Raw genomic sequence first — 23866 nt, 5'->3', positions numbered from 1 at the left:
CTCCGAGCTGAGACCTGCCAGCTCATTGCAGGCATGGCCAGGCAGACCCGGTGGGCTGGGATTGGGTGGGCCTTTGCCGTGTTCCCCCCCCACGGCTGCAGGGTGGGGGCTGTAGCCCCCCCGCTGTAGCTGGGTGGGTACCCAGCCCTGTGCACGGGGGGTATCACCCCTCACCGAGGCCCTGCCTGGGACCCCCAGGCTGCATCAGGGGCACCTACTCCCACGGCCCTGGGGGTGGGGACAGCCCCCCCCAGCTCCAGCCTGCGATGCTGCGGGTGGGACGAGGGCTGGGACGGGTCCCCGGCTGCCTCGGTGGCCTCAGCCGGGGCTGTCACCCCCACACACACACTGTCCCTCCGTGCCTCAGTTTCCCCCCTGCAGTCGAAGCCCAAAGGGAGGGCGCAGGGCACATCCCCAAGACGTGTGGCACCCTGGGATGGCCGCTGTGTCCCCAGCCGGATGGGACAGTCACTGTGTCCCCAGGCAGGACGGACACCGTGTCCCAGCTGGGCAGGATTGCCATCCCGGCCCTGGCGCAGCAGCCTGCCGCCGGCCGTGGGGCTGGCGCAGAGCCCGGCCCTCGGCTGGTCCCCCCGACCCCGGAGGGACGGGGTGTCCTCGACCACGTGGCTGGGCCAGGACAGAGCCAGGACTGTCACCGGTGCACACGGCGCGGTGCCTGGGGATGTCACGTGCGCATGCGTGTGTGTACATGCATGTGCACGCGTGTGTGAACCGGGTCGGGCGCAGCAGGGGCGCGTGGGTGAGCTCAGGTCGGGGCCTGCTCCGTCGTGCCGATGCCGGGATGCTCGGAGCGGGGCTGGCAGCTCCTGTGCGGCACCAGGCCCCGGCACGCACACGCGTGTGCACACACATATATGTACGTACACACATATGCACACCCGTGTGCCCAGGCAGGTGGCTCCTGCCCTGAGGAGGGGACCTGCCTGCGGAGGGGGGGACCCCGCAGCCCCCTGTGCCACGTCGCTGCCTCAGTTTCCCCGGGGGGCCGGGGCCTTGGGGCTTCGCCATCCCACTGCCCGTGTCCCCAGCTGCAGGCACCCCCGCGGAGGAGGCGCATGTGGTCCGGGGGAGAAGAACCCGGGGGGATTCCCGCACCGCAGCGGCAAGACCGGCTGGGGGGGGTGTGGGTGTTTCCTGGCCCCGGCAGGGCTCAGCCCACGGGTGGGCAGGCGGTCCTGGTTCCCACGGGCAGGGAGCGGGAGGGAGCTGTGGTTTTGGGGGGGGGGGGGGGGGAGTGCCTGCCGGGGGGGCAATGCTGGGTGCTGTGCCTCAGTTTCCCACAGAGCTCAGAGCCACGCACGGGGGGCCCAGCCCCGGGGTGTTTTTTGCGGACAGAGGCTTTTTTGGAGAAGAGGGGGGTGTTTCCTCCTTCCCCAGGCAGCGTGGGGGGGCCACGCACGGGTGGGAAGTGGCCCAGCCCTGCACACGCTGCGTGTGCTCGGCTGCGGAGCCCTGGGAGAAGGCGGGGACCGGCACCCATGCCAAGGGCAGGCGGGGGGGGGGCCCCCACCCCGAAACCTGCCCGGGAGCGGCTGATCCCACTCCCCGTGGGAACGGTTCCGACAGAGCAGAGGAAGGCCAACACCTGTGACTTCAGAGATTTTATTGCAAATAAATTTTTTTTTTCTTAAATCAGTATAAGAATAGACTCTGGAATAGATTCAGATCAGGGTCTCCAAGCGGCTTGAGTGCAAAAACTGACACTGGTGTTGCAAGTCCATCAATGCAGACGATAATTTATCCCTTGGAAAAAAGCAGTTTGTTTGCAAAAATCCGTCCCTCTGCAGTCCTCGCCTCCCTCGAGTCACAGATGCCAAAAAGAAAACGAAACAGTCTCCATCTCCTCCCCGCGCTCCGCAGTGCCCGTCCGTCCCGGGGCTCCTCGGCACAGTCCCACGGTCCCCACGGCCAAGCACGACTCCTCGGCACGGCTCTGGCATGCTCCGGCCAGCGTCCCACCGGGCTGCCGGCACGGCCCGGCCACGGCTCGCCTCCTTCCCGTGCCCACCGGTAATGGCCGGGCTGCTCCTTTCTCCTCTTCGGTTAAAAAGAAAAATAAAATCGGTGGGTGTTTGGGTTCGTGTTTTTTAACTGGCCGTTTCTCCTTCCTTTTCCTGCCGTTTTAATTTTTTTTTTTCCTCCTCCTTCAGGTACAGAGCCGGGCATCAGCCGGGGCCGGCTCAGCGCTCCTGCAGACAGACATACGGCACCCACTGGTTCTTGTCGCGGCTCTCGGCGCAGTAACTGGCCACCTCCGCCAACCCTTGGCTCTTCCAGGCATCCGTGTGCGGGTTCTGGAGAGCAGAAGCATGAGGTTAGTGCCACCATCGCCCCGACACGTGGCCCTGAGTGTCCCCCCCCCCAACCCCTCGCCCCATCCTCGGCACGGTGCCCGGCGTGAATCACGGGGCCGCCGGTGCTCGGTTGTGCATCACCGTCCCACTCACCGTGACTAAGAGGCAGTGGAGGTCGCGGGGCTCGGCACCCGGCTCGGGCTCGCCCAGGATGGCGGCCAAGCGCTGCATGCCCGAGACGCGCAGGATGTGGATGTCGTTGTCGCAACAGAAGGCCTGGATGAGGGTGAAGTGGATCTGCAGGGCGATGTCACCTTCGTCCTCCTCATCGGTGGCCAGCAGGCACAGCACCACGCTGTCGGGGTCCCTGTGGGCGCACGTGGCGTTAGGGGGGGGGGACGGACATGACACCAAACCAGCTTTGGATGGCGCAACTCCCCACCCCGGAGCTGTCACACCCGTGGGGCACTGTCACCCCGTGTCACCGGGGCCACCTCCCTGTCTGCAGGGAAGGGATGGGGGACAGACCCCCCCCAGCACTGGGGCTGCTCCAGGCACCCCCCGCACAAACCCTTTGGAAAGGGCCAGCCCTGCGCCGACTCCTCTCCTCGATTGCCCCCCACCATGCAAACTATCGTCATGTCGTGTGTCCCCCCCCGCGACAGACACCCCCCCCCCCCGCCTTTGCCCCAACCCTGCGTCCCCCGGACCCACCCTCCCTGCACCCACCCTGCTGGGATCCCCCCCGCACCCCGAAATACTCACACGTTCATGAGCTTGGCGGACTCGTAGACCCCCACCGTCAGCCGGTCCTGCCGCTGCGCCGCCACCAGCACCCGCTCCACCGCCTCGCTCACCGCCTGCATCCTACGGAGGGGGGGACACAAGAGCCGGTGAGCATCGGCGGCGACAACGACAGACCCCCCCCCCCCCCCTTCCTCGGTCTCGGTCTCCCCCCCCATCCCCGGGGCCACCGCGCTACTTACTTGCTGCTATCGCAAGGCACCAGCTCCTCCAGGGTCATGGTGCAATTGTAATCCGGGGCGGGGGCCCAGGGGCCGCGGGCTCCGCGGGGAGGAAGGCAAATCCCAAGAGCGATAATCCCAAGAGTGGCGGCGGTGCTGTCGCGGTGCTGTCGCGGTGCTGTCGCGGTGCTGTCGCGGTGCTCGCTCCCTCCGGCCGCTGCTGCAGCGCGATCGCTCTGAGCTGTCGTCGCGCCCGGCGCCACCTTTTATAGCCTCCCGCTAAGGGGCGGGGCTTCACGCGGCGCCCCCGCTTCGCCCATTGGCTGATCCGGCACAAAGCGACGGGCGGGCGCCGCGGGGATTGGCTGCCGCCGGCGGGTCCCACGTGGGGATGAGGTGGTGCGGGGGGGCGCGCGCGGGGAAACCCCCGCCCAGAAACTGCCCCGCCCCCCCCCGGGGCCGTGCGGGGACCGGGAGCGGCAGCGGGGGTCGGTGCCTGCACCGGGGGCTGCAAGGGGAGGGGTCTGTCCCTGCACCGGGGGGGCTGTCCGTGGGCCGGGGCTCGGTCCCTGCACCGGGGGCTGCAAGGGGAGGGGTCTGTCCGTGGACCCGGGGCTGCACCGGGGGGTCTGTCCGTGCACCGGGGGGTCGGTCTCTGCACCGGGGGTCGGTCCGTGGTCTGGGGTCTGCAAGGGGAGGGGTCTGTCCGTGGACCCGGGGCTGCACCGGGAGGTCGGTCCCTGCACCGGGGGTCGGTCCGTGGACTGGGGGGTCGGGGTCTGCACCGAGCTCTGCACCGGGGGGGGTCGGTCCGTGCACCGGGGGCTGCAAGGGGAGGGGTCTGTCCCTGCACCGGGGGGGTCGGTCTGTGCACCGGGGGCTGCAAGGGGAAGGGTCGGTCCGTGCACCGGTGGTCGGTCCGTGCACCGGGGTCTGCAAGGGGAGGGGTCCGTGGAGCCGGGGCTGCACCGGGGGGTCTGTCCGTGCACCGGGGGGGCCGGTCCCTGCACCGGGGTTTGCACCGGGGGGTCTGTCCGTGGACCGGGGCTCGGTCCGTGGACCGGTGAGTCTGTACGTGCACAGGGGTCTCCAAGGGGAGGGGTCTGTCCGTGCACCGGGGTCTGCACCGGGGCGTCAGTCCGTGCACGGGGGTCTGTCCGTGGACCGGGGGGGTCTGTCCGTGTATCGGGGTCTGCACCGGGGGGTCGGTGCGTGCACCGGGGCGTCAGTCCGTGCACGGGGGTCTGTCCGTGGACCGGGGGGGTCTGTCCGTGTATCGGGGTCTGCACCGGGGGGTCGGTGCGTGCACCGGGGCTCCGTCCGTGGACCGGGAGCTGCACCGGGGGGGAGGCAATTCGTGAAGCGGGGCTCGGGGAAGGCTCGGTCCGTGCACCGGGACTTGTAGCGGGGGGGTCGGTGCGCTCAAAGCCGGGGGAAACGGGGACACGCGCTGGGACCTCCGGGCGGCGGGGCCGGGCCGGGCGGCGGGGCTGGGGCGGGCGGCGGCTGCCACCTGCCGGGACGCCCTTGCACGCCCGGCGTGCGGCTCTCCCGGCCGCCCACGCTCACGCCGCCCACCCACGGTGCCGTCGCCCGCCCCACGCGTGGACACCGGGGTTTCGCACGTTGTGTGTCCCCTCGGTCGCCCCGTCTCGGTCCTCGGATCCCGCTGCGGCGGGGCCGGACCGGTGCTGGGGTGGAGCGGGACGGTGCGTGTCCTCGGGGCCGTGGGGCCCGAGGGGGCACCCACGCTCTGGGCTCGCCGTGCCTCAGTTTCCCCCTGGCCGTGTCCCCGTGCCCCACGTCCCCGTGTCCCCACGCTGCTATGCGCCCGCCAAGGGCCCTGCCCGCGGCCGTGCTGGCACCGTGTGCGTGTCCCCCCTGTCCCCTGTACCCCCCCGGTCCCGCCCGTGTCCCCGCGCCGCCGAGCACCGCCGCAACTCGTTGCACCGGTGACCGCGCTCCCGTCTCGCACACCGCCCCCCAGCAGGGGGCAGAAGAGGCGGAGGCGGCGCTCTGCCCGCCCTCTCGCTTCCCCGTTCGCACTGCCCTCTGGGAAGTGTAGTCGCGGCGCGCCCCGCCCGCGCCGCGGAGGCGGGGACTACATTACCCAGAGGGCGCCGCGCGGGCGGCGGGGCGGGGCTGGGGAGCCACGCGCGGGCGCGGGGCCATGGCCGAGAGCGGCCCGAGGCTACGGGTGGGCACCGGGACGGGACCGGGGGTCGGACCGGCGGGGACCGGGCTGGGCGAGCTGCGAGTCAGCTAGAGAGGGGGTGGGGGCGACCGGGCTGGGCTGGGGGCCATCAAACCCGGACCGGACCGGGGCTGGGGGCGACCATACCGGCACCGGACCGGACTGGGGGCCACCAAACCGGGACTGGACTGGGCTGGGGGCGACCATACCGGCACTGGACCGGGCTGGGGGCAACTGGGACTGGGCTGGGGGCCACCAAACCGGGACCGGACCGAGACCGGGGGCGACTGGGACCGGGCTGGGGGTGACCAAACCGCGACCGGACCGGGGCTGGGGGCGACGGGACCGGGACCGGACTGGGGGCGACGGGACCGGGGCTGGAGGGTCTGGACTTAGCCCGGATCGTGGGGGACCGGACCGGCGGCGGGAGGGGATCTCGGTGCCCCGGTCCAGCCGGTGTCCGGACGGGACCGGGATGCTCCTCGGGTGCCCGTGGCCCCGTCCCGCTCCGTGACGCCGCCTTTGCTGCTCGCAGGGTCCCGACCGCGCCGGCCCCGACGCGGGGCTCCCCCCGCCGGCGGGGGGCCCGACCTCGGGGAAGGCGGCGATCCCGGGGGCTGCCCCGGTCCGCCCCCCCCGCACCGCCCTCCCCCGGGAGGCTCCGGGCGAGGGGTCGGACGGCGACTCCGAGACCCTCACCTCGAGCGTGACCCCCAGTGAGGAGGAGGAGGAGGAGGAGGAGGAGGAAGGCCACCAGGTGAGCAAGCAGTGTCCCCAAACCCCGTGGGATTTGGGGTCCACGATGTCCCCCCGTGACCCCACCGCCTCCCCCCCGCCCCCCAAATCTCCCCGCAGTGGAGGGTGGGCGATGCCTGCAGCACCGTGTGGGCGGGGGACGGGCTGCTGTACCCCGCTCGGCTGCGGGCGCTGAACCCCGATGCCGGCACCTGCCTGGTGGAGTTCGACGGCTACGGCAACACCGAAGAGCGGGCGCTGGCCGATCTCCTGCCCCCCTGCCCCGGGGCCTGGGGGACGAGTGACACGCCGGGGGCCGAGGGTCCCCACGCAGAGCCCCGCCGGCGCAGCACCCCTTCGTCGTGCGAGATGCCCCCGGGCACGAGGAGGAGGAAGGGTGAGCGGGCACCCTGCTCCCTCCGGCCCCCCGAGGTGAGCGCCCGCCATCTCCCCCGGCTTTGGGGCACCCCTCGCCTCCCCCTCGTCTCTCCCTAATGGGCTGGGGGGGCTGCTGGCAGGTGATGCCCCCGCCGTGGCCCCCGGCCTCGCTGCGTGCCATGCGGGAGGAAGAGGAGGAGGAGGACGCCTTGGCCGCGATGCTGATGGCCTGGTACATGAGCGGGTACCACACCGGCTTCTACGTGGTATGGCGGGGTGCGAGGGGTGAATGGGATGGGTGGGGGGAAGGAGCAGGTCCCCCTCATGACCCCCCGCTCCTCTGTGCCCCAGGGCCTCCGGGAAGGCCGGGCGGAGGCTGCCGAGCCCCCCCCGAGACCGCACTGCAGGCAGAAGAAGCCCCCGCGCACCTAGGAGGGCAGGTGGGTTTAGGGGTGCTCTGGTGCCGGGACCCCCCTCCCCGTGCTCCCCGGCAGGGCCCTGCTCTCACATCACCACCCTGCTGGGGGGGGGGGGACACGAGGGGCCCCCACAGGGATGCTGGCAGGGCTGGGGGACCCCACGGGGACATGGAGGGACGTGGTGTGGCACACGGGGATGAGGGGGGTGGGATACCCCATCGCCCCTTCCCCGCCGCTCACCCGTGTCCGCTCCCCTCCAGCTGGATCCGTCCCCCCGTGCCGTGCCGGAGGGGCAGCCGTGGGGCAGTGCCACGCTCCCGCTCCCCCTCGCTTGCGGAGGGGGCTGCCCCCCGCCCCGGGGGGTCCTGGCTGCGGGGACGGGGGCAGCAGCCTTCCTCCACCCCGGCCGGCTCTGCATCAGAGCCCTGGCTGGGGGCGGGGGGGGCTGCAGCACCCCTTCTGTCCCCCCGTCTCTTTCCCCCCCCACTGTCCCCTCCTTTGGAATAAATCTATTTGTGAGACCCCTGTGCCAACCTGTCTGCGCCATCCCCGGGGGGACCCTCGGCTCTGCCAGCGCCGGCGGGTGGGACGCGCCGGAATGAGCCGTGACGCAGCCGTGTTTGCTCAGGGAATTGGCGGTGGCCTCTGCCTCGCTGCCGGGCCGGGGGGGGGGGGGGAGCTCAGCCCCGGCGCGGGGGCTCTGCGTCTCTCGGGCTGCTCCGGCTGGACGTGGCACTGACGCAGGTCCCGCCGGCTCAGGGCACGCGTGTCCCAGGGGACGCATCTCCTGGGGACGTGTGTCCCCCCGCGTCCGGCTTGATGACAGCAGCAAGGTTCGGGGTGGGGGACGCGCGCCCGCTGGGCGCCCGCTCCCCGTCTGCGTCAGCGGGTGGTTTGCCCACGCCGGTGACCCTCGGTGGGCTGCGGGGGGGCAGCGGAGAGGGATATAAAGCCGGCTGAGCCGGGCGCATCCGTGAGCATCCAGGGACGCATCTGGCACCGGGAGCATGGAGAGCGCCTGGCTCTGCCTGCTCTGCCTGGCCGGCTCCGGCCTCGTCCTGCCGGCCACCGCGGAGCTCCAGCCGGCTGAGAGCCTGCCCGGGCAGATCCAGGAGGAGACGGAGCTGGTAAGGAGCCGGGGGGACGGGGCCACCAGCAGCCCCCGCGCGGCTCTGGGGCACCTCGGGGTGCTCCTGCTCCCACTGCCCCGGTTTGGGGGCCGATCAGTTGGGTTACGGCTGATGCGCAATACAGCGCGTGTTTACGACACGGAGGCAAGAGGGCACCGCGCTGTACGAGTCGATAAAGCGGGTTGACTGCAGTCACGGGGCGGAGTGCGATGGATGCGCTCGACCTCTTAACCAAACGAGCGATGGTTTGGTACCGGCTTCGGAGGAGGTAAAGGTCTGAGCCGTGGCCGGGCTAAGAACTCCTCCGGTTCCGATCCGTTCTCGGAGAACCCACAAAGAAGCCGAGTGGCACGGAGAGCGTCGATGCCTATGAGCTTGGAGCACCCGCCGTGCGACTGACAGGTGAATAGCGGGGTGGCTTTCCCAAGACTTGTTTATCGAGGAGCAAAGAAAGTTGTGGGTACGAGGAGCCTCAAGCGTAGCTTTCCTATCGCGTGGAATCTGACCACGAGCCGACCACCTTGTCTATAAATACGACAGCCTAAGGGAGCCGCCTTTGAGCTCTCCCGGTCGTAGATGACGGGGGTAACAGATGGAAGGGTTCTGAGGGGAAAAGGGGGGTGCAGAGTGCCCTGCCAACCTAAAACAGGGCTCTGGGGCATAGGGGATGTCTCGCGAGAGCTCGGCAAAGGGAGCGGAGGAGTCCCGAGGGGGTCTGAGAGTCCAAAGAAGCCTCGGAGATGACCATGAGGAACTCCGAAGGGGATTTCAAGCAAGTACAGATGTCGTCAGGGGGCCGGGGCTGAATGAAGGCATCCTAGATGGCAGAGGGTAAGATAAGAGCGCTCTGAAGTGCGCGGAAAAAAAAGTCAAAAGGGAGCGAAAGCGCTACGAGAGCTTTGCGGAGTGCAAGAAAGGGCTCAGGTGACGCTTTATAGAGAGTAGAGGAATTAGGAGCGGGTGTCTGCTGCCGTCGCCCGGCCGGGCTGCCAGCACTGAGGAGTTACGCTATAGGCAAGTAGGAGAAATCTCTGCATCACGAGCCCTGGTCCTTACGGGAGATTTTGACTTCCCAGCCATCGGCAGCTGGGAATGCCAGTCTGCTGTGAGGAGCAGGTCTGGGGAATTCCTCGGGTTTGCAGGAGAGAGCTTCTTGTCGCAGGGACTGAGGGAGCCAGCTAGGAAAGATGCCCTCCTGGACTTGCTAGTTGTGAATGGAGAAGGGCTCGTGGGAGATGGGATGGTCTTGGCCACGGTGCCCATGAAATGGTCGAGTTTCAACTTGTCGGTGTAAGGAGGAAAAAGCAGAGCAGAGTTGCTGCCCTGGACGTTGAGAGAGCAAACGTTTCGCTCTTCAGGGAAGTCCTTAGCGGAGTCCCCTGGGCCGAGGGCTCCGGAGTCGGCGAGTGCTGGTGAGTCTTTAAGAAGCGCCTTGGAGAAGCTGCGGAGCGGGCAATTCCCCGCGTTGGAAGGGAAGGGAGCGGGGCCGAAGGCCGGCTTGGGTGAGCAGGAAAGTCCTCGCGGAGCTCCAGAGGAAAAAGGAATTGCACGACCTCTGGAAGCGAGGTGAGGCTTCGCAGGAAGACGGCAGCAGCGTGGTTCAGCCATGCAGGGAGAAGACACGAAAGGCCAAAGCTCAGTGAGAGCTGCAAGCGGCCAGTGCTGCGTCAGGGGACGAGCAGGGCTTTTGGAAGTATGTTCATAGCAAGAGGAGATCCAAAGCGAACGTTGGAGCCATCCTTGTTGCAGATGGTCACCCGAGTGATTGGGATGGAGAATACCGATGGAGATGTTCAATATTTTGATCCCTGATGCGGATGCAGGAGTTGCAAGCTCCCCCTTAGCCGGGATCAGCTGGAGGGAGCAGGGTAAGAAAAGAAGGCTTGGAGACCCAGTGAGGGCTTTGGAGTCTCAGGAGGGCATCTAGGCAAAGTAGAGATGGGTGGGCGAGAGAGGAACTGAACGGGGACACCCTCGATGGCAGAGAGAGGTGTAAAGGAGCGCTGCGTGGCAAAGACAGACGGGAGGCTCTGATGGAACAAGATGGAAAGGGAGATAACGTGCTACAAGGTGCTGTGGAGAAGGAGGAAGGTCTCGGGAGGCATCGTGACTGTGAGGAGAGGGGTGTCGAGGGGGGCTGGCGGACAAAAGAAGGCTTGGGACAACAAGGAGGGACTCGGGTGATCATCTGAGCAGAGTACGGATGGTCTCGGGTGGCCAGGGACCGAAGACAGGAATCCTCGATAGCGTAGAGGAAGAAATGAGTGCTCTACAGCTCAAACCGCTACAAGATGGATGTGGAGCACAAGGAAGGTCTGGGGAGGCATCGTGACTGGGAGAGAAAATGGGGAAGGGAGCCAGAGAGGCAGAAAAATGATTGGGGCCACGACGATTCAATCCAGAGGGGATCTGAACGGAGTAAACGTCATCAGAGGGCCAGGGAGCGACTGGAGGCATGGCTAGGGGAAGAGAGGACAGCACGCCTGGGCTGCGTCACAGGTAGGGACTCAGGAAGGCTCCTGAGGGAACAAGAGGGGTGCAAGGTCCGGTACAAAGCTCAAAGTGTGCTAAGGGCAACCTCGAAGGCATCGGTGGCATCGTGACGGCGTTAGAGGGGGCCTGAATGGGCCAGAGAGGGCAGAGCAGGCTCAGGGAGACACGGAGGAGGTCTGGAGGGGATTTGAACAGGGTAGAGACAAGCTGGCGATGCCGGGCAGACGATGATGCCAAGCTGGCGATGCCGGGCAGACGATGATGCCAAGCTGGCGATGCCGGGCAAATGATGATGCCAAGCTGGCAATGCTGGGCAGACGATGATGCCAAGCTGGCGATGCCGGGCAAATGGCGATGCCAAGCTGGCGATGCCTGGCAGACGATGATGCCAAGCTGGCGATGCCGGGCAAATGATGATGCCAAGCTGGCGATGCCTGGCAGACGATGCCGGCAAACTGGCAATGGAGCCCTACACATACGAGCCTTAACACCTTTGAGATTCATTCTGCTCAGCTAGCACTCTAGCTGCCTCTCCCAGCTCCGGTCATCCCCTCGGCACCTACAAAACACTACAGAAATTGCTGTCCTCGCCTGCTGCCGACAGCTACTCCATCCAAGATGACTGTACAAGCTTTGCCTCAACGGCCTGGGCGTATCGGCAGAGTGGCCAGAGACTCTTATTCGCTCTTCCTCCTAGCCCTGAGCTCCAGGCAGGGCGGCTCCAAGCCGAACGCACGCACGCACAGACCGGCACTACATGGAACGCTACGAACAACACGCCTCAACGACGAGAGAAAACTCTCGGCGAGAAGAATGAGACCCAGAAGGCAAGAAGACCTGTGGGGCCGTGACGGTGACGTGAGGAGGCTCTATGGCAACCCCAGGAAAAGAAAAAAAAAAAGAGTAGAACGTCACGGCCCGTGACAAGAAGTTACTCTCAAAACTGAGACGATGTCTGCGCAAGAAGCCCGGCTTCAGGACCGAAGAACTTGAGGACGCGGGGAAGAAATCCTCCAGTCTGCGAAAATAGACGGCTAGAGAGCAGACCTGCTCACGCAGCCGGGAACACCGCTGCGAGAAGAGGACCGTCGGGGGAAACTTCCAAGACGTGAGACCGATTCACGCTTTAAGCTTTTAACCCAAGAAAAGAAGCGCCACTTGGCGCTGTGCCAACGGGTGCCGGCGTCCAAGACCCTAGGGATGGCACCCGAGGCGTGTGCCGTCCTCCTTGAGCGCAAAGAAGGACGTCGAGACCCGAGGAAGGTGTAAGAGACAGGAGACAGACCACGGCAAACCACGGAACAACAGGCGCAGGCTGGAACTGCCCTGCCCGGCACGCGCTAGCGTCACGCTGAAGAGTAACCCGCTCCCTTTCCCTGCCCAAAGGGGACGGTTCCTGGACAGCCCTTTACAACCCCCCCATCTTTACAACCCCTTCATGCAATCGCCAACCTTGTCCCCTTGCCCCCTGCCCAGCACCGGTGCCTCCGCTCAGCTTTCAGAGGGCCGGGAGTCTGAATCCGTCCTTGGCAAGAAAAACATATCAGCTAGCCGATAGTTCCTCTTCGTCATCTGCAAAAAAAAAGCCTCATCTTCATCATCAGCACAGCCCTGGCTGTGCTGGGGTGTCCCCAAGTCGCTGGGGAGGGGGGGACCGAGACCTCGCCACTGGTTTTCTGTCGCTGCTGTCGGGCGCTCGGAGGGTTCCCCGCAGCGGCTCTCCCGGGGGCACCAGGACGTCCGGCAGCACGGGGGAATTTGCAGCTTTTCCCCGGTTTTCCCTCCCGTCCTGCCCCGATGGGCTGCTCTGGCTCAGGGGCGGCGGGGGGAGATGCTGAGCGGGCGGTGGGTGCCGGGGGGGGGACGCGGGGCTGCGCCCAGGGGGTGGGACGCACTCCAAGCTCCCCCGATTCCCTTCGGACAGGGACCGACCCAGAGCCAGGCACAGGGGGTCTGGAGCAGCGGTTGCACCCCAGGGTGCAACCTGTGGGGATGGGTGCTGCTCGTGGGTGGGACAGGATCCGGCACCAGCATCCTAGGGGGCTCGGGGTGACATGGATCCGGAGCCCCTGGGCATCGTGGGGGACTCGGGTGACACGGTGCTGTCTGCGGCAGGTCGAAGCGCTGCAGGAGGTGCTGGAGAGGCTGGGGAGCAGGGAGCTGCCGGCGGTGGAGAAGAGGCTGAGCTGGGTGCCCTCGGTATGGCCGGGCTGGGGGGCGGTGGGGACCCAGCCCTGGGTGCTCGGGGGGCCAAACCCCGCGGCCAGCACCGGAGCTGGACCCTTTGGGTGCCGGTCGTGGGGGTCCAGCCCTGAGGGGGGCCGGACGGGCCGAGCCCCGGGGCTGACGGATGCCGTCCCGCAGTGCGAGCCCGGGGAGCCGTGCGCGGTGCGGAAGGGGGCACGCATCGGGAAGCTCTGCAGCTGCCCCCGCGGCACAGCCTGCAACTTGTTCATCCTCAAGTGCTCCTAAGGGACCGGGGACATCGGGGACATCAGGGATGCTGCCGCCCGCCGGGATGCTGCTGGCCCAGGCTGTGCCGCGTGCAGTGGAGGGGGAGCCGTGGGCCCCCAGCCCCTTCCCCACACCGGGACGCGCTCCTGCTCTCCACCCGTGGGTGCCCTGGACCGGGGGGTGCGGGTCTCCCAGGCCAAGGCCAAATTAAATCACTTGGATTCACGCCTGCTGCCTGCTTTTTGGGGGATTCTGGGGTGCCAGCACCCCTCTGCCGCTGGCCCTGGGCTGGGCGCGGGTCCTGGGGTACCGGGCAAGGCGGGCAGGGGTGGGTCCCCTCCTGCCGTGGGTCTGCGCCTGAGGCTGGGGTGGGATGCGTGGTGGGGGAGCGGGAGGGGGGACGCTGCCGGGGTGGGCTGGGGGGCGAGGGCTGGGCCCGGGGGGGGCTTTTGTGGTCGCAGCACCGGTTATTCCTGATCCGCTGGAGGCTGATGGGTGGAGAAGCAGTTTGGGACTGGAGGCCGAGGGGATGTGAGGGGGCTACAGGGCCCGGCCCAGCCCCATCCTGCGCCGTAGCGCATCGCCCGGGCCCTGCCCTGCATCGCGCTGCATCGCACTCCCCCAGCTCTGCATTGCACTGCACAGCCCCATCCCCACGCTGCCTGCCATCACTGCACTGCACTGCACTGCCCTGCCCTGCCCTGCCCTGCCCTCCCCTCCGCTGCCCTGCCCTCCCCTCCCCTCCGCTGCCCTGCCCTGCCCTGCCCTGCCCTGCCCGGGCGGCCGGACCCCACCCCTTCCGACCCCGCCCTGCCATTGCCCCTTTAAGGCCTCCCCACCCGCCACCGCTCCCTCCCTTCCCTTTCCCCGCCGCCATCTCCCGTTGGCTGGCGGTGACATCAGTGGGCGGGGCTAAGCGGCGGTGACGCAGCGGGGGCGTGGCCAGGCCCGGCGCGGCGCGGCGGGCGGGGGGCGCCGAAGATGGCGGCGGCGGCGGCGCGGGCCGCGGGGGCTGCGGAGGGCGCGGGCCGGGCGGCGGCGGCGGCGGTTCCGGTTCCTCCTCCCGGCCCCGCCGCGGGGCCGCGCCGCTACTCGCTGCTGGCCATCGTGGGCGGCGGCTGCCACCGGCCCGGCCTGCTGGCCGCCGCGCTGCAGCAGCTGGAGCGAGGTGAGCCCGCGGCTGCCGGGGCGGCGCCGGCCGCGGTGGTCCCGGTGCTGCCCCGGTGCAGGCCCGCGGGCCTGGCCCTCCCCCGCGCATGATGCTCCGGGCTCTGCCCCTCTCCTGCCCCGCGCCCCCCCGGATCATCCGCCCCCTCCCCCCCCCCCCGGAGCTACCCCGGGGTCTGACACCCCCCCCCCCCTCCCCGCCCCGGTCCCCGGGGTCAGCCCCCTCCAGCCCCGCACCCCCGGGGTCTGCCCCTCCGCGGGCCCTCCCGGTCCACCCCCTCTTGCCCCAGGTCTCCAGGATCTGGACCCCCAAGCTCTGCTCCCTCCCCAGCCCCAGCCCCCCAGCATCTGCCCCCTCTCCTGCCCCAGCCCCCCCAGGATCTGCCCCCTCGGGACCCCAGGGTCTGTCCCCTCTCCTGCCCCAGCCCCCCCCAGGATCTGTCCCCCCGGGCCCCTGGGATCTGCTCCCCCTCCTGCCCCAGACCCTCAGGATCTGCCCCCCCAAGCGCTGCTCCCCCCTCCTGTCCCTGCCCCCTGGGACCTCCCCCCCCCCCCCCCGAGCTGGGGGATCTGTCCCCTCTTCCCCTGGGGTCTGTCCCCAGGCTCTGGGGCTGTGGGTGGACCCCTGCGACCTGTCCCCTCCCCTTGTCACCACCTGGGACCTTGCCCCGTGCAGTTTTGGGGGCCAGATGCTGGGCTGGGGGGAGGGGGGGGGATGCTGGGCTGAGCGGGAGGGGGGCCGTGCTGCAGGGACCCTCCTCAGCCCCTGCTCCCATCTCCCGCTCCCGGCCCTCCCCGAGCTGTGGCCAGAGCTGGGGGGGGTCTCAGACCACGGCATCGGAGCACCCCTACGCTGGAGCAGGTCCCCCAAATCCTGGGGGACACACGTGTTGCCAGGAGCGCCCTATCGTCCCCCTCCTCGTGGGACCAGCACCCTGCGAGGGCAGGACCAAACCCCGCTGGCCCCAAGTAGCGAAACTGCCCGAAAACGGCCCCAGCCCTCGCCCGGTGCCTTGTGCAAAATTTGTGCAACCCCCCACGGCCTCCCTGCGCCGAGGCCCAACCATCTTACGCCATCGCCCGCCGGTTTGCCGGGCCGTTAGCGGGGAGCGGTTGGTGGCCACGCCGGTCTGCCACCACGGTGGGGGGCTGGCAGCCCCCCGCGAATCCCCCTGTGGGGTCCTGAAGGGGTTGTGGGTGTTTTGGGGCTGCACCTTGGGGTTCCTGACCCTGCTCTGGGAGCACCCGCACCGATGCCGGCACGAGCGCCGTGCGTGCCGAATCCTCCGGCACCGTTCCTTCCTTTAATTGCCGGCTTTGAAGAGGTGCCGGCAAGGTGCGCCCATGGCCCCGGGGGCCGGGGTTTTGGGTTGGCAGAGCCCGTGCCGCCGTGAGTCACCGCGCAAGGTGCTCGCCGCCGGGCAGCCGGTCGGTGCATCGGCCTCGTGCCGGGGTCTGGCTGGGCTTGGGGACCGGCTGGGGTCACCCCAAAAGCCACCGGCCTGGCAGGGCTGTGTCTTAGGGCGAGGTAGGAGGGAGGACCAGGGTGGACGTCGGGGAGGGGGGGGGACGGTCCCCACCGTGCTGCTGGTTGCATAAACTGCTGCCACGTGGGTGCTGCGGTGTGGGGGCACGGTGCCGGTGGGTGCTAATGGGGCTGAGCCCCCCCCTCCCCGTTTGTGTCCCCCCGTCTCCAAAGGAATCCGCTCCTGGGACATCGACCTCTCCTCCTGCAACCTGGACGAGCAGCTGAAGCTCTTCGTGTCCCGTCACTCGGCCACTTTCTCCAGCATCGTGAAAGGTAAAAAAGGGGACCCCCCCCCAGCGGTGTTTAATTAGCGGGGTGCGGGAAACCCCCCCCCCAATCCAGCCAGGGGGCTAGCGGGGAAGGGGGGCCGGTGCCCACCTCAGCTGTTGCGGCAACAGTCGTTGCTTTGTGGCCCCCCCACGGCCAAGCCCCGTGATCCCCCACGTGAGAAACCACTTCCTGCGCCCATCCCGGGGCGGGATGCGATTTCCCGTGGAAAAAAGGGAAAGGAGAAGATGGAGCCAGGAATGCTGGGGCCGCTCCGGCGCCCGTTCCCCACCGTGTCCCCTTGTCACGCCGGTGGGTCACCCCCTGGCAGGGGGGGGGGGCCGTGAGAGGTGGTCGGGTCTCCAGGGGGTGTTTGCCGCCCTGAGACCCCCCTGGGAGCACTCGGGGCTTGCCGCGGTGCTCAGGGGGGACAGGAGGGGGTCCCCCAGCCTGTCGCCCCCCCTCTTTCCTCCCCTCCCTGCAGCAGGAAGGACGCGGGAAACGTGTCCTTCGGCTCGGCGGATCCGCTGGCCCCCGCGGTGTCCGGGAGCGGGATGGTGGCTGTCCCTCTTCCGTGGGGGAAGTGGGCAGGCGCCGGCCCTGCTGCCGTGTCCACCCCCGCCGTCCCGTCCCCACAGGACGAGGCCAAACTGGGGTGCAGCCCCATCGTTTTGGGGAGGGTTGGGCGTCAGCTCTCACTCTCCGCAGGTCAGCGGACCCTCCACCACCGGGGAGATGTGCTGGAGACCCTGGTGCTGCTCAACCCTTCCGACAAGTCCCTGTGCGATGAGGTGAGCCGGGGTGGGGGGACACGGCCGTGGCCCCTTCAGAGCCGCGGGCAGGCGGGTGCCGCGGGACGGAGCCTGGTGGCATCCTCCCGTCCCCTCCGTCCTCACGTCCCCTCCGTCCTCAGCTGCGAAACCTCATCACGGACGTGTCGCAGCACAAGCTGCTGGTGTTTGCCGGGCCCTGCGTGGAGGAGACGGGGGAGCTGATGCTGCAGACGGGCTGCTTCTCCCTGCGGGACTTCATCCAGATCTTCACGGACAAGGAGGTGCGGTGCCGGGGGGGGGAGCTCGGCTGGGGGACCCCCAGGGAGGAGCTGCCGGCTCCCAGGCCTGGCTGCCGGTTTGCGGGGGGGGGGGGCCGTGGGCTGGCGCTGCCGGAGCGACTGTCTGCTCACGTTCTCCGGCGGCTCGGTGGGGAGCCGGGCACGGCGGCGGCGCGAGCGGGAAGCCGGCCCAGCCGTCTGCTCCGCGGGCAGCCGCGCTGCCTCTCCTGCCGGCACGTCCCTCCCACCGTGGGGCTGGGGAAGGGGCAGTGGGGCTGGGGGGGGAGGAGGGGGGGCGATCGGCCGCATCCTGGCCCAGAGCCGCGGCTGGGGGTGGGTGTGAATGGTGACCGGCCCCCCCGGGCATCGTGCTGGCAGCTGGCACCGAGTACGAGGAGTGGGACGGGGCTGCGGGAGCCCCTGCGCTTGCCAAGGGAGGGGGGCTGAGGCGGGGCACCCCCGGGCTGCCGCATCTCTGGCCCTGGGTGCCCCGTCCCGCCCGAAGCTCCGGCCGTCCCCGTCCCCTCGCAGGTAGGGGACATCCTGAGCTCCGCGGACCCCTCGGCCAAGGCCAGGCTGACCATCAGCTGCCCCGACTTTGGGGAGTGGAGGGACTCGGGCTTGGACCATCACAACCTCCAGGACTTTATCGAGCTGCGCTACAACCCGGGCTGCGTCCTGCCGGAGATGGAGGGGCTGGAGGAGTTCATGGAGTACCTCTCGGAGTCGCTGGAGCCCCAGTCCCCCTTTGACCTCCTCGAGCCCCCCACCATGGTCGGCTTCCTCAAGCTCTCCAAGCCCTGCTGCTATATCTTCCCGGGCGGGAGAGGGGACTCGGCTTTCTTTGCCGTCAATGGCTTCAACGTCCTGGTCAACGGAGGCTCCAATCCCAAGTCATCCTTCTGGAAGCTGGTCCGGCACCTGGACCGCATCGACTCCATCCTGGTGACGCACGTGGGCACGGACAGCCTGCCCGGCGTCAACAGCCTGCTGCAGAGGAAGCTGGCCGAGCTGGAGGAGGATCCGTCCCAGGGCTCGCAGGGCAACGGGGACTGGGCAAAGAACCTCATCTCCCCGGAGCTGGGTGTCGTCTTCCTCAACGCCTCCGAGAAGCTGAAGGACATCGAGGGTAACTCCCGGGTGCTGAAGAGCTGCGACGAGGCCGCCCTGACCCTGCACTACCTGGAGAAGTTGGGCATCCGTCCCAACCCGCTGGCCCGGGACAGCGGACCTCGCGCGGAGCCCACCGTCCTCTTCCAGAAGATGGGAGTGGGCCGGTTGGACATGTACATCCTGAACCCCGTGAAGGGCACCAAGGAGCTGGAGTTTCTCCTGCAGCAGTGGTCAGGCAACAGCTACCCCAAGGAGCAGGACTTGCCCCTGCAGTGCCTGACCTCCGTCTGCGCCCTGCTCGTCTGGCACCCCGTCAGCCCCTCCGAGAAGATCATCCGGGTCCTCTTCCCCGGCTGCACCCCCCAGGGCCGCATCCTGGAGGGGCTGGAGAAGGTGAAGCACTTGGAGTTCCTCAAGCATCCTGTGGTCACCAAGAACGATTTGAAGGCGCCGCTGGCATCCCAACCTGAGAAGCCGCTCAAGCAGAGGAGAGCAGAGAGCAAGGAGAGCCTAAAGTCGGCTTCCAAGCTCAGCTTGGTGGATGCTGGGGCATCGGTGCCGAAGGAGAAGGCTCCGAAGGTGGAAAGGAAGGAGCTGAAGGCAGGGAGCAAGGAGAAGCCAAAATCCCTGGGGGAGACGGCCAGAGCGGGGTCAGAAGAGGAGAAAGCCAAGGACGCTCGAGCCAAGCTGGACTCTTCGATGGAGAAGCTGAAGGCGGACACGAAGCCGAAGCTGAGCAAGGAGAAAGCGGTGCCCAAGAAGGAGCCCGTCCCCCGGAAAGAGGAGAAGAAGCCGCCGAAGAAGGACGAGGGGGCCGAGGCGAAGGGGGAGGCCAAGAAGGAGGTGAAGGTGGTGAAGAAGGAGGTGAAGGCTGAGACGCTGCGGAAGGACACGAAGGAGAGCAAGGCAGAGGCCAAGGCTCCTGCCAAGACCCTGGCCCGGAAAACACCGGTCCCGGAGACCCGCAAACCCCTGGCCAAGGCTGGCAGCATCAAGAAACCCCCCCTCAAGAAGGAGCCGGAGAAGCCCAAGGCCAAAGCCCCCCGGGAGGCAGGCGGCAGGAAGGAGCCGGGAACGTTGGACGGCTCCAAGTCCTCCTCCCCCGAGGACATGCTGCCGGAGGCCGAGCGGGGCCGAGGGGCCGCCTCGCCGGGGGCTGGCGGGAGGAGGAGGAAGGAGGAATCGACGGATGAAGGCATCACCACGGCCGAGAGCGAGCTGGAGCCCTCGCCGCTGGAGAACGGGGGGGCCGGGGGGCCGGCGGGACCGGGGGACTCGTCCTGCCTGGAGAACGGCCTGGAGGACCCTGACAGCCCCCAGCGTTTCCGCTACCTGGAGAGCAGCCCTTTGAGAGCCATCTGCCCCCCCTCGCCCCTGGCCAAGACCCCCAAGAGCGACCGCAGCGTCAACTTCGACCTGACGCCCACCGGGATGCTCAACCACGGCCCGGAGGGCGGCGAGGACGCCTGCGGCAGCTCCGAGGAGAAGACCCTGGAGATGATGTCTCCGGCCAGCTCGGGGCCAGCCAGCGCCGGGCACACTCCCTTCCACCAGTCGCCGGTGGATGACGGCACGGAGGAGCCGGGAGCCGGCACCAACCGGCAGCCCAACCCCTGGCCGCCGGTCGGAGGCAAAGCCTCGCAGGACGGCTCCGGCTCCTCGCAGGAGAAGCAGGCGGGCTGCCTCTCCCTCAGCCCCTTCAAGGACGATGTCCCCGACGTGTCCCCCACCATCACCACCCCCTCGCTGCCGGCCGAGGTGGGCTCCCCGCACTCCACCGAGGTGGACGAGTCGCTCTCGGTCTCCTTCGAGCAGGTGCTGCCACCCGTCAGTGAGTCCCCACCGGAGGAGGGCAGGCGGTCCCGGGGGACCGGGGGGACGCCAGAGCCGGAGGCCACCAAGGGCGGGTTGTCGCTGCCGCTGCGGCCGTGCCACCACCCGCCGCGGGCTGACGGTGACGCGGTGCTGCGGCCCGACCGCCGCTCCGACTCGCCCCACGACGTGGACCTCTGCTTGGTGTCACCCTGCGAGTTCGAGCATCCCAAGTCGGAGCGGTCGCCCTCGGCCGCCGCCAGCCCCCGGGAGCTGTCGGACAGCGACCCGTCGCAGGAGCTGGTGCAGCGCCGGGGCCGGCCCCGCCAGCCGGCAGGCGAGACGCCCCCCACCTCCGTCAGCGAGTCGCTGCCCACCCTCTCCGACTCTGACGTCCCTCCGGTCACCGAGGACTGCCCCTCCATCCTGGCCGACGGGCTGGAGTCGGACGAGGACTCGGAGCAGCCCGCCCGCGGCGTGGCCCGGGCCCGCGACCCGCTGCCGGCCCCCATGAAGGACCCCTGCCCCATCCCCGCCCAGCCCGGCATCTGCATGGTGGACCCCGAGGCGCTGCCGGCCGAGCAGACCCGTGCCGGGAAGAAGGAACCCCCCGGCAAGGTGAAGAGGACCCCGTCCCGCGTGGGCTCGGCACCCGCCGCCCCGAGGGCCGAACCCCCCCGGCACCCCACCTTGGCCCCCAAGGCCAGGGGCCCCACCAGCTCAGCCCGTGACGCTGGGGACAAGGCCAGGCTGCCCCCCGGGGACAAGAAGGGCCCCTCCGGCGGGGACATCCGCACCCCAGGGACCACCCGCAGCGCCGGAGCCCGGCCGCCGGCGGGAGCTGGCAGGGCATCACCGGCAGGTACGGGGCTGGGGGGGTGGGGGGGGGGAACGACGTGGGTGCTCCCGGCTCCGGTGTCCCTGTGCCCAAGCGGCTCAGAGGCACTGCTGGTGCCGTGCCGTGGGGTGGGGGTGGGGGGTGTTGGGGGTTGCCGCTCACAGCTCCCGTACCCCGATCCTGGCAGGCACACGGGCTGCGGCCCCCCCGGGCCCCCCCATCTACGTGGACCTGGCGTACCTACCCGGCTCCTGGAGCGCCCGGACGGTGGACGAGGAGTTTTTCCGGCGCATCCGTTCCCTCTGCTACGTGGTCAGCGGTGACGACCACCTGAAGGAGGGCGTCCTGCGGTCCCTCCTCGACGCCCTGCTCGCCGGCAAGCACCAGTGGGGCACCGACATCCAGGTAAGCCCCCCCACCCCACCCCCGGATACCCGCAGCGGTGGGATCAGCTCCCTCCCGGTGCTGGGGAGCGGGGGGGGGGGGGTGTCACAGCGCGGTGACGCGGTGCGGGGGGTGTCTCCGCAGGTGACTTTGATCCCCACCTTCGACTCGCTGGTGATGCATGAGTGGTACCAGGAGACCCACGACCGGCAGCAGGAGCTGGGCATCACGGTGCTGGGCAGCAACAGCACCGTGGCCATGCAGGATGAGACCTTCCCCGCCTGCAAAGTGGAGTTCTGAGGCGGGGGGAGCCGTGGCGTGGGCTTCATCCCCCCCCCCCCTCCTCTGTGAGCTCCCCCCCCCCCCCCCCTCCATCCGCACCCGGTGACTTGGGGCTGCCCAAGCCCCCGGCCACTGTGGCTCGGAGGGTTGGGGGGGGGGGGTGTGTGTCTGCTGGGGGGAGATGGGGTTGTGTGTGTCCCCGTCCCCCCACCCAGAACTGGCAGGGGCTCCCCAGGGACCCCGAGCCCACAGCACCCACACGCTGCACCCTCACACGCCGTGTGGTTCCCGCATGCCCACGCCGGAGCCGTGCACTCCTCGCTCTGCACCCGCCACCGTCCCGGGGGTGGGGGGGTGAGGGACCAGCCGGGGACGGGGTGACCCTGCCTTTTGGGGGGCAGGATCCATCCCCCCCCCCCCATCCAGCAGCGGTGCTGAGCCGTTTCTTGGTGGGCAGCGAGCCCCAGCCGTGCTCGACTTAACAGGGTAAATTTTTGTTGTTTGCTGTTCCTACCCCCTCCCTGGACAAGCCACTACTGCCACCCCCCCCCCCCCAGTACCTGCAGCCCCCGTGGGGCAGCCCCACGGGCTGTGTCCCCGCCACCGGCTCCCCCCCGGGCATGGCCACCAAGAGTCACGTTCAGCAGCCAAGGCGGGGGGGGGGGTGTCCTCTCCGCCGGGCTGAGACCTGGCAACTCGCTGCACTGATGGCTCTTCCCTCCCTGACGGCAGGGGCTGTGGGGCCTGACCCTGCACCCCGGCTGGGGGGGGGGGTTAGGGGGGGCAGCTCCCCCCCCCATCCACCCCCAAGCCCTCGAGTTGCTGGAAGGCTGTTAAGAAACCAAATGTCACGTGCAATTTTTAAGGGGTTTTGTGAGCAGAGAGCAAAGGGGGGGGGGGGGGGGGGGGGGGGGCAGGATCTGGCCCCCCCCCCCCACGCCCCCCCCCCCCCCATCCCCAGCTGGGGCAAACACTAACCCGTTTTATAGGAGGTTCCTCGCTGGCTCTTTTTGTAATGACTTTTTAAGAAAAAAGGAAAAAAGAAAACAAACAAACAAACAAAAAAAAGCGAAAACTGAACAGGTTATTTATCTGCGGCCCCCCCGGCCCCCCCCAGCCTGGGCACCGGCTGGCGGCCGCGGGGGCTTTTACCTTGGATTGTATCGTCCTACGTGTTCGGGGAGGGGGGGACTGAATGTTTCACCTTTAGTGCTTTATATATATTTTTTTTTTCTTAGCTGGAAGTTGGTTTGGAGGTGGGTGGGGGGGTGGGGGGCTGTGACCCCCCCCCCCAGCCCCTGCCTGCGGATGCCGGCACGCTCCCCGTCTTGCACGCCACGTTCCCGTTTGGCAAATGTGTTGAAAACGAGCATTAAAGAGAGGATAGCTCCTGCCCTCTGCCTCCTGTGTTTGGGGGGGGCTTGGGGGGGGTCCCCCGGTCCTTGCGGGGGGGGGGGGGGGGGGTGGGCTGGGTGCCACTGTGGGGTCCTGGGATGCTGCAGGGCGCTTTGTGGGTGCTGGGGGGGGGGTGTGAAGGCTGGGTTGGGCTCAGCCCTGGGGTGTGCGGGGTGCTCTGGGGCCGCATCCTGCGCTGGGTAGAGGGGTTTGGGGGGGGGGGGGTCCGGGGTATCGCCCTGGGGGGGTCGGAGGGGGGCAGGGGCTGAGCGGGGCTGGTGCGGCAGCGCGGCTGAGGATGGATGCGGGGTTGCCATGACGACTGCATCCCCATCCCCGCCGCCCCCGGCCCGCGGAGGAGGGGTCCTCGCTGCCGCGCTCTGCCCCCGCACGCTTGGCACGGGGAGGGGTCCTGGGGGGGTGGGGTGGGGGGGTTGGAGCCTCCTGGGTGGGGGGGGGGGGGGGTCCCATGTCCCCGTGGCCCAGCCGCGGGGCTCAGCACCCACCCGGCATGCTCAGCCCAAGGCTGGCAGGACCCGGGAACTGAAACCCACCCCCAAAACCCTGACCCCCCCCCCCCAGCCAACCCCAAAACCTCCCCTTCCCCAAAATCTCTCCGTCCCCAGCACCGCCCCGTTCCCAGGCCCTTTGCTCCGGCGGTGGGGCCGGAGCGGTGTTTTGGGGAGGGGGCTCCCCGGGCGCTGCTGGGGTCTTTGCTCACCGGGAGGCCGGTTGTGACCTCCAGTGCCGAGGCAGGGGGGGCCGGGGCTCTTCCCGGCGCTGCCGCCGTCGCCGTCCCTTGGAGTTGCCAGCTCCGGTAAAGCTCAGGACGAGGCTTTTTGCCGGGGCGGTGAACGGTCCCGGTTGGCTTTGGGCTGGTGTGAGCCGAGGGGGCTTGTGGCCGTGGGGAGGGGGTGGCAGCACCTCGCCGGGGACAGCGGGG

General features: G+C 68.8%; 4 protein-coding genes across 4 annotated transcripts; 3 read left to right on the top strand and 1 right to left on the bottom strand.

Moving 5' to 3' along the window:
* Positions 1-1608: 1608 nt before the first annotated feature.
* GADD45B (growth arrest and DNA damage inducible beta) lies at positions 1609-3500 on the bottom strand. The gene is made up of 4 exons (XM_075524400.1): positions 3305-3500; positions 3084-3185; positions 2472-2685; positions 1609-2318 (listed from the first exon to the last, which is right to left on the bottom strand). Exons 1-4 carry the CDS (start codon positions 3340-3342, stop codon positions 2205-2207), a joined length of 468 nt encoding a protein of 155 aa, XP_075380515.1. The 5' UTR covers positions 3343-3500; the 3' UTR covers positions 1609-2204.
* A 1880-nt stretch (positions 3501-5380) lies between these two features.
* LOC142420457 (survival motor neuron protein 1-like) lies at positions 5381-7530 on the top strand. The gene is made up of 6 exons (XM_075524399.1): positions 5381-5480; positions 6013-6234; positions 6333-6644; positions 6731-6856; positions 6942-7030; positions 7270-7530. The coding sequence occupies exons 1-5, from the start codon at positions 5454-5456 to the stop codon at positions 7020-7022; spliced, it is 768 nt and encodes a 255-aa protein (XP_075380514.1). The 5' UTR covers positions 5381-5453; the 3' UTR covers positions 7023-7030; positions 7270-7530.
* A 239-nt stretch (positions 7531-7769) lies between these two features.
* Positions 7770-13312, top strand: LOC142420461 (cocaine- and amphetamine-regulated transcript protein-like). The gene is made up of 3 exons (XM_075524415.1): positions 7770-8136; positions 12748-12831; positions 12997-13312. The coding sequence occupies exons 1-3, from the start codon at positions 8017-8019 to the stop codon at positions 13102-13104; spliced, it is 312 nt and encodes a 103-aa protein (XP_075380530.1). The 5' UTR covers positions 7770-8016; the 3' UTR covers positions 13105-13312.
* Positions 13313-14037: 725 nt separating this feature from the next.
* On the top strand, positions 14038-22921 carry MAP1S (microtubule associated protein 1S). Its single transcript, XM_075524392.1, has 7 exons — positions 14038-14254; positions 15953-16054; positions 16757-16839; positions 16962-17102; positions 17631-20886; positions 21050-21267; positions 21391-22921. Exons 1-7 carry the CDS (start codon positions 14068-14070, stop codon positions 21544-21546), a joined length of 4143 nt encoding a protein of 1380 aa, XP_075380507.1. The 5' UTR covers positions 14038-14067; the 3' UTR covers positions 21547-22921.
* The last annotated feature ends 945 nt before the right edge of the window (positions 22922-23866 follow it).

This window comes from Mycteria americana, chromosome 24 (genome assembly GCF_035582795.1).
Source record: "Mycteria americana isolate JAX WOST 10 ecotype Jacksonville Zoo and Gardens chromosome 24, USCA_MyAme_1.0, whole genome shotgun sequence".
Taxonomy (NCBI): Eukaryota; Metazoa; Chordata; class Aves; order Ciconiiformes; family Ciconiidae; genus Mycteria; species Mycteria americana.
This window is presented reverse-complemented; position numbering and strand designations above follow the sequence as displayed.

Coding starts and splice junctions, on each gene's coding strand:
- GADD45B (XM_075524400.1), bottom strand. CDS start 3,342: ATGACCCTGGAGGAGCTGGTGCCTTGCGATAGCAGCAA. Junction 2,686..3,083: donor TCCGCCAAGCTCATGAACGT/GTGAGTATTTCG, acceptor GTGCGCCCACAG/GGACCCCGACAGCGTGGTGC. Junction 2,319..2,471: donor TCCACTGCCTCTTAGTCACG/GTGAGTGGGACG, acceptor TCTGCTCTCCAG/AACCCGCACACGGATGCCTG.
- LOC142420457 (XM_075524399.1), top strand. CDS start 5,454: ATGGCCGAGAGCGGCCCGAGGCTACGG. Junction 6,235..6,332: donor AGGAGGAGGAAGGCCACCAG/GTGAGCAAGCAG, acceptor ATCTCCCCGCAG/TGGAGGGTGGGCGATGCCTG. Junction 6,857..6,941: donor ACCACACCGGCTTCTACGTG/GTATGGCGGGGT, acceptor TCTGTGCCCCAG/GGCCTCCGGGAAGGCCGGGC.
- LOC142420461 (XM_075524415.1), top strand. CDS start 8,017: ATGGAGAGCGCCTGGCTCTGCCTGCTCTGCCTGGCCGGCTCCGGCCTC. Junction 8,137..12,747: donor TCCAGGAGGAGACGGAGCTG/GTAAGGAGCCGG, acceptor TGTCTGCGGCAG/GTCGAAGCGCTGCAGGAGGT. Junction 12,832..12,996: donor GGCTGAGCTGGGTGCCCTCG/GTATGGCCGGGC, acceptor GCCGTCCCGCAG/TGCGAGCCCGGGGAGCCGTG.
- MAP1S (XM_075524392.1), top strand. CDS start 14,068: ATGGCGGCGGCGGCGGCGCGGGCCGCGGGGGCTGCGGAGGGCGCGGGC. Junction 16,055..16,756: donor TTTCTCCAGCATCGTGAAAG/GTAAAAAAGGGG, acceptor CACTCTCCGCAG/GTCAGCGGACCCTCCACCAC. Junction 17,103..17,630: donor AGATCTTCACGGACAAGGAG/GTGCGGTGCCGG, acceptor GTCCCCTCGCAG/GTAGGGGACATCCTGAGCTC.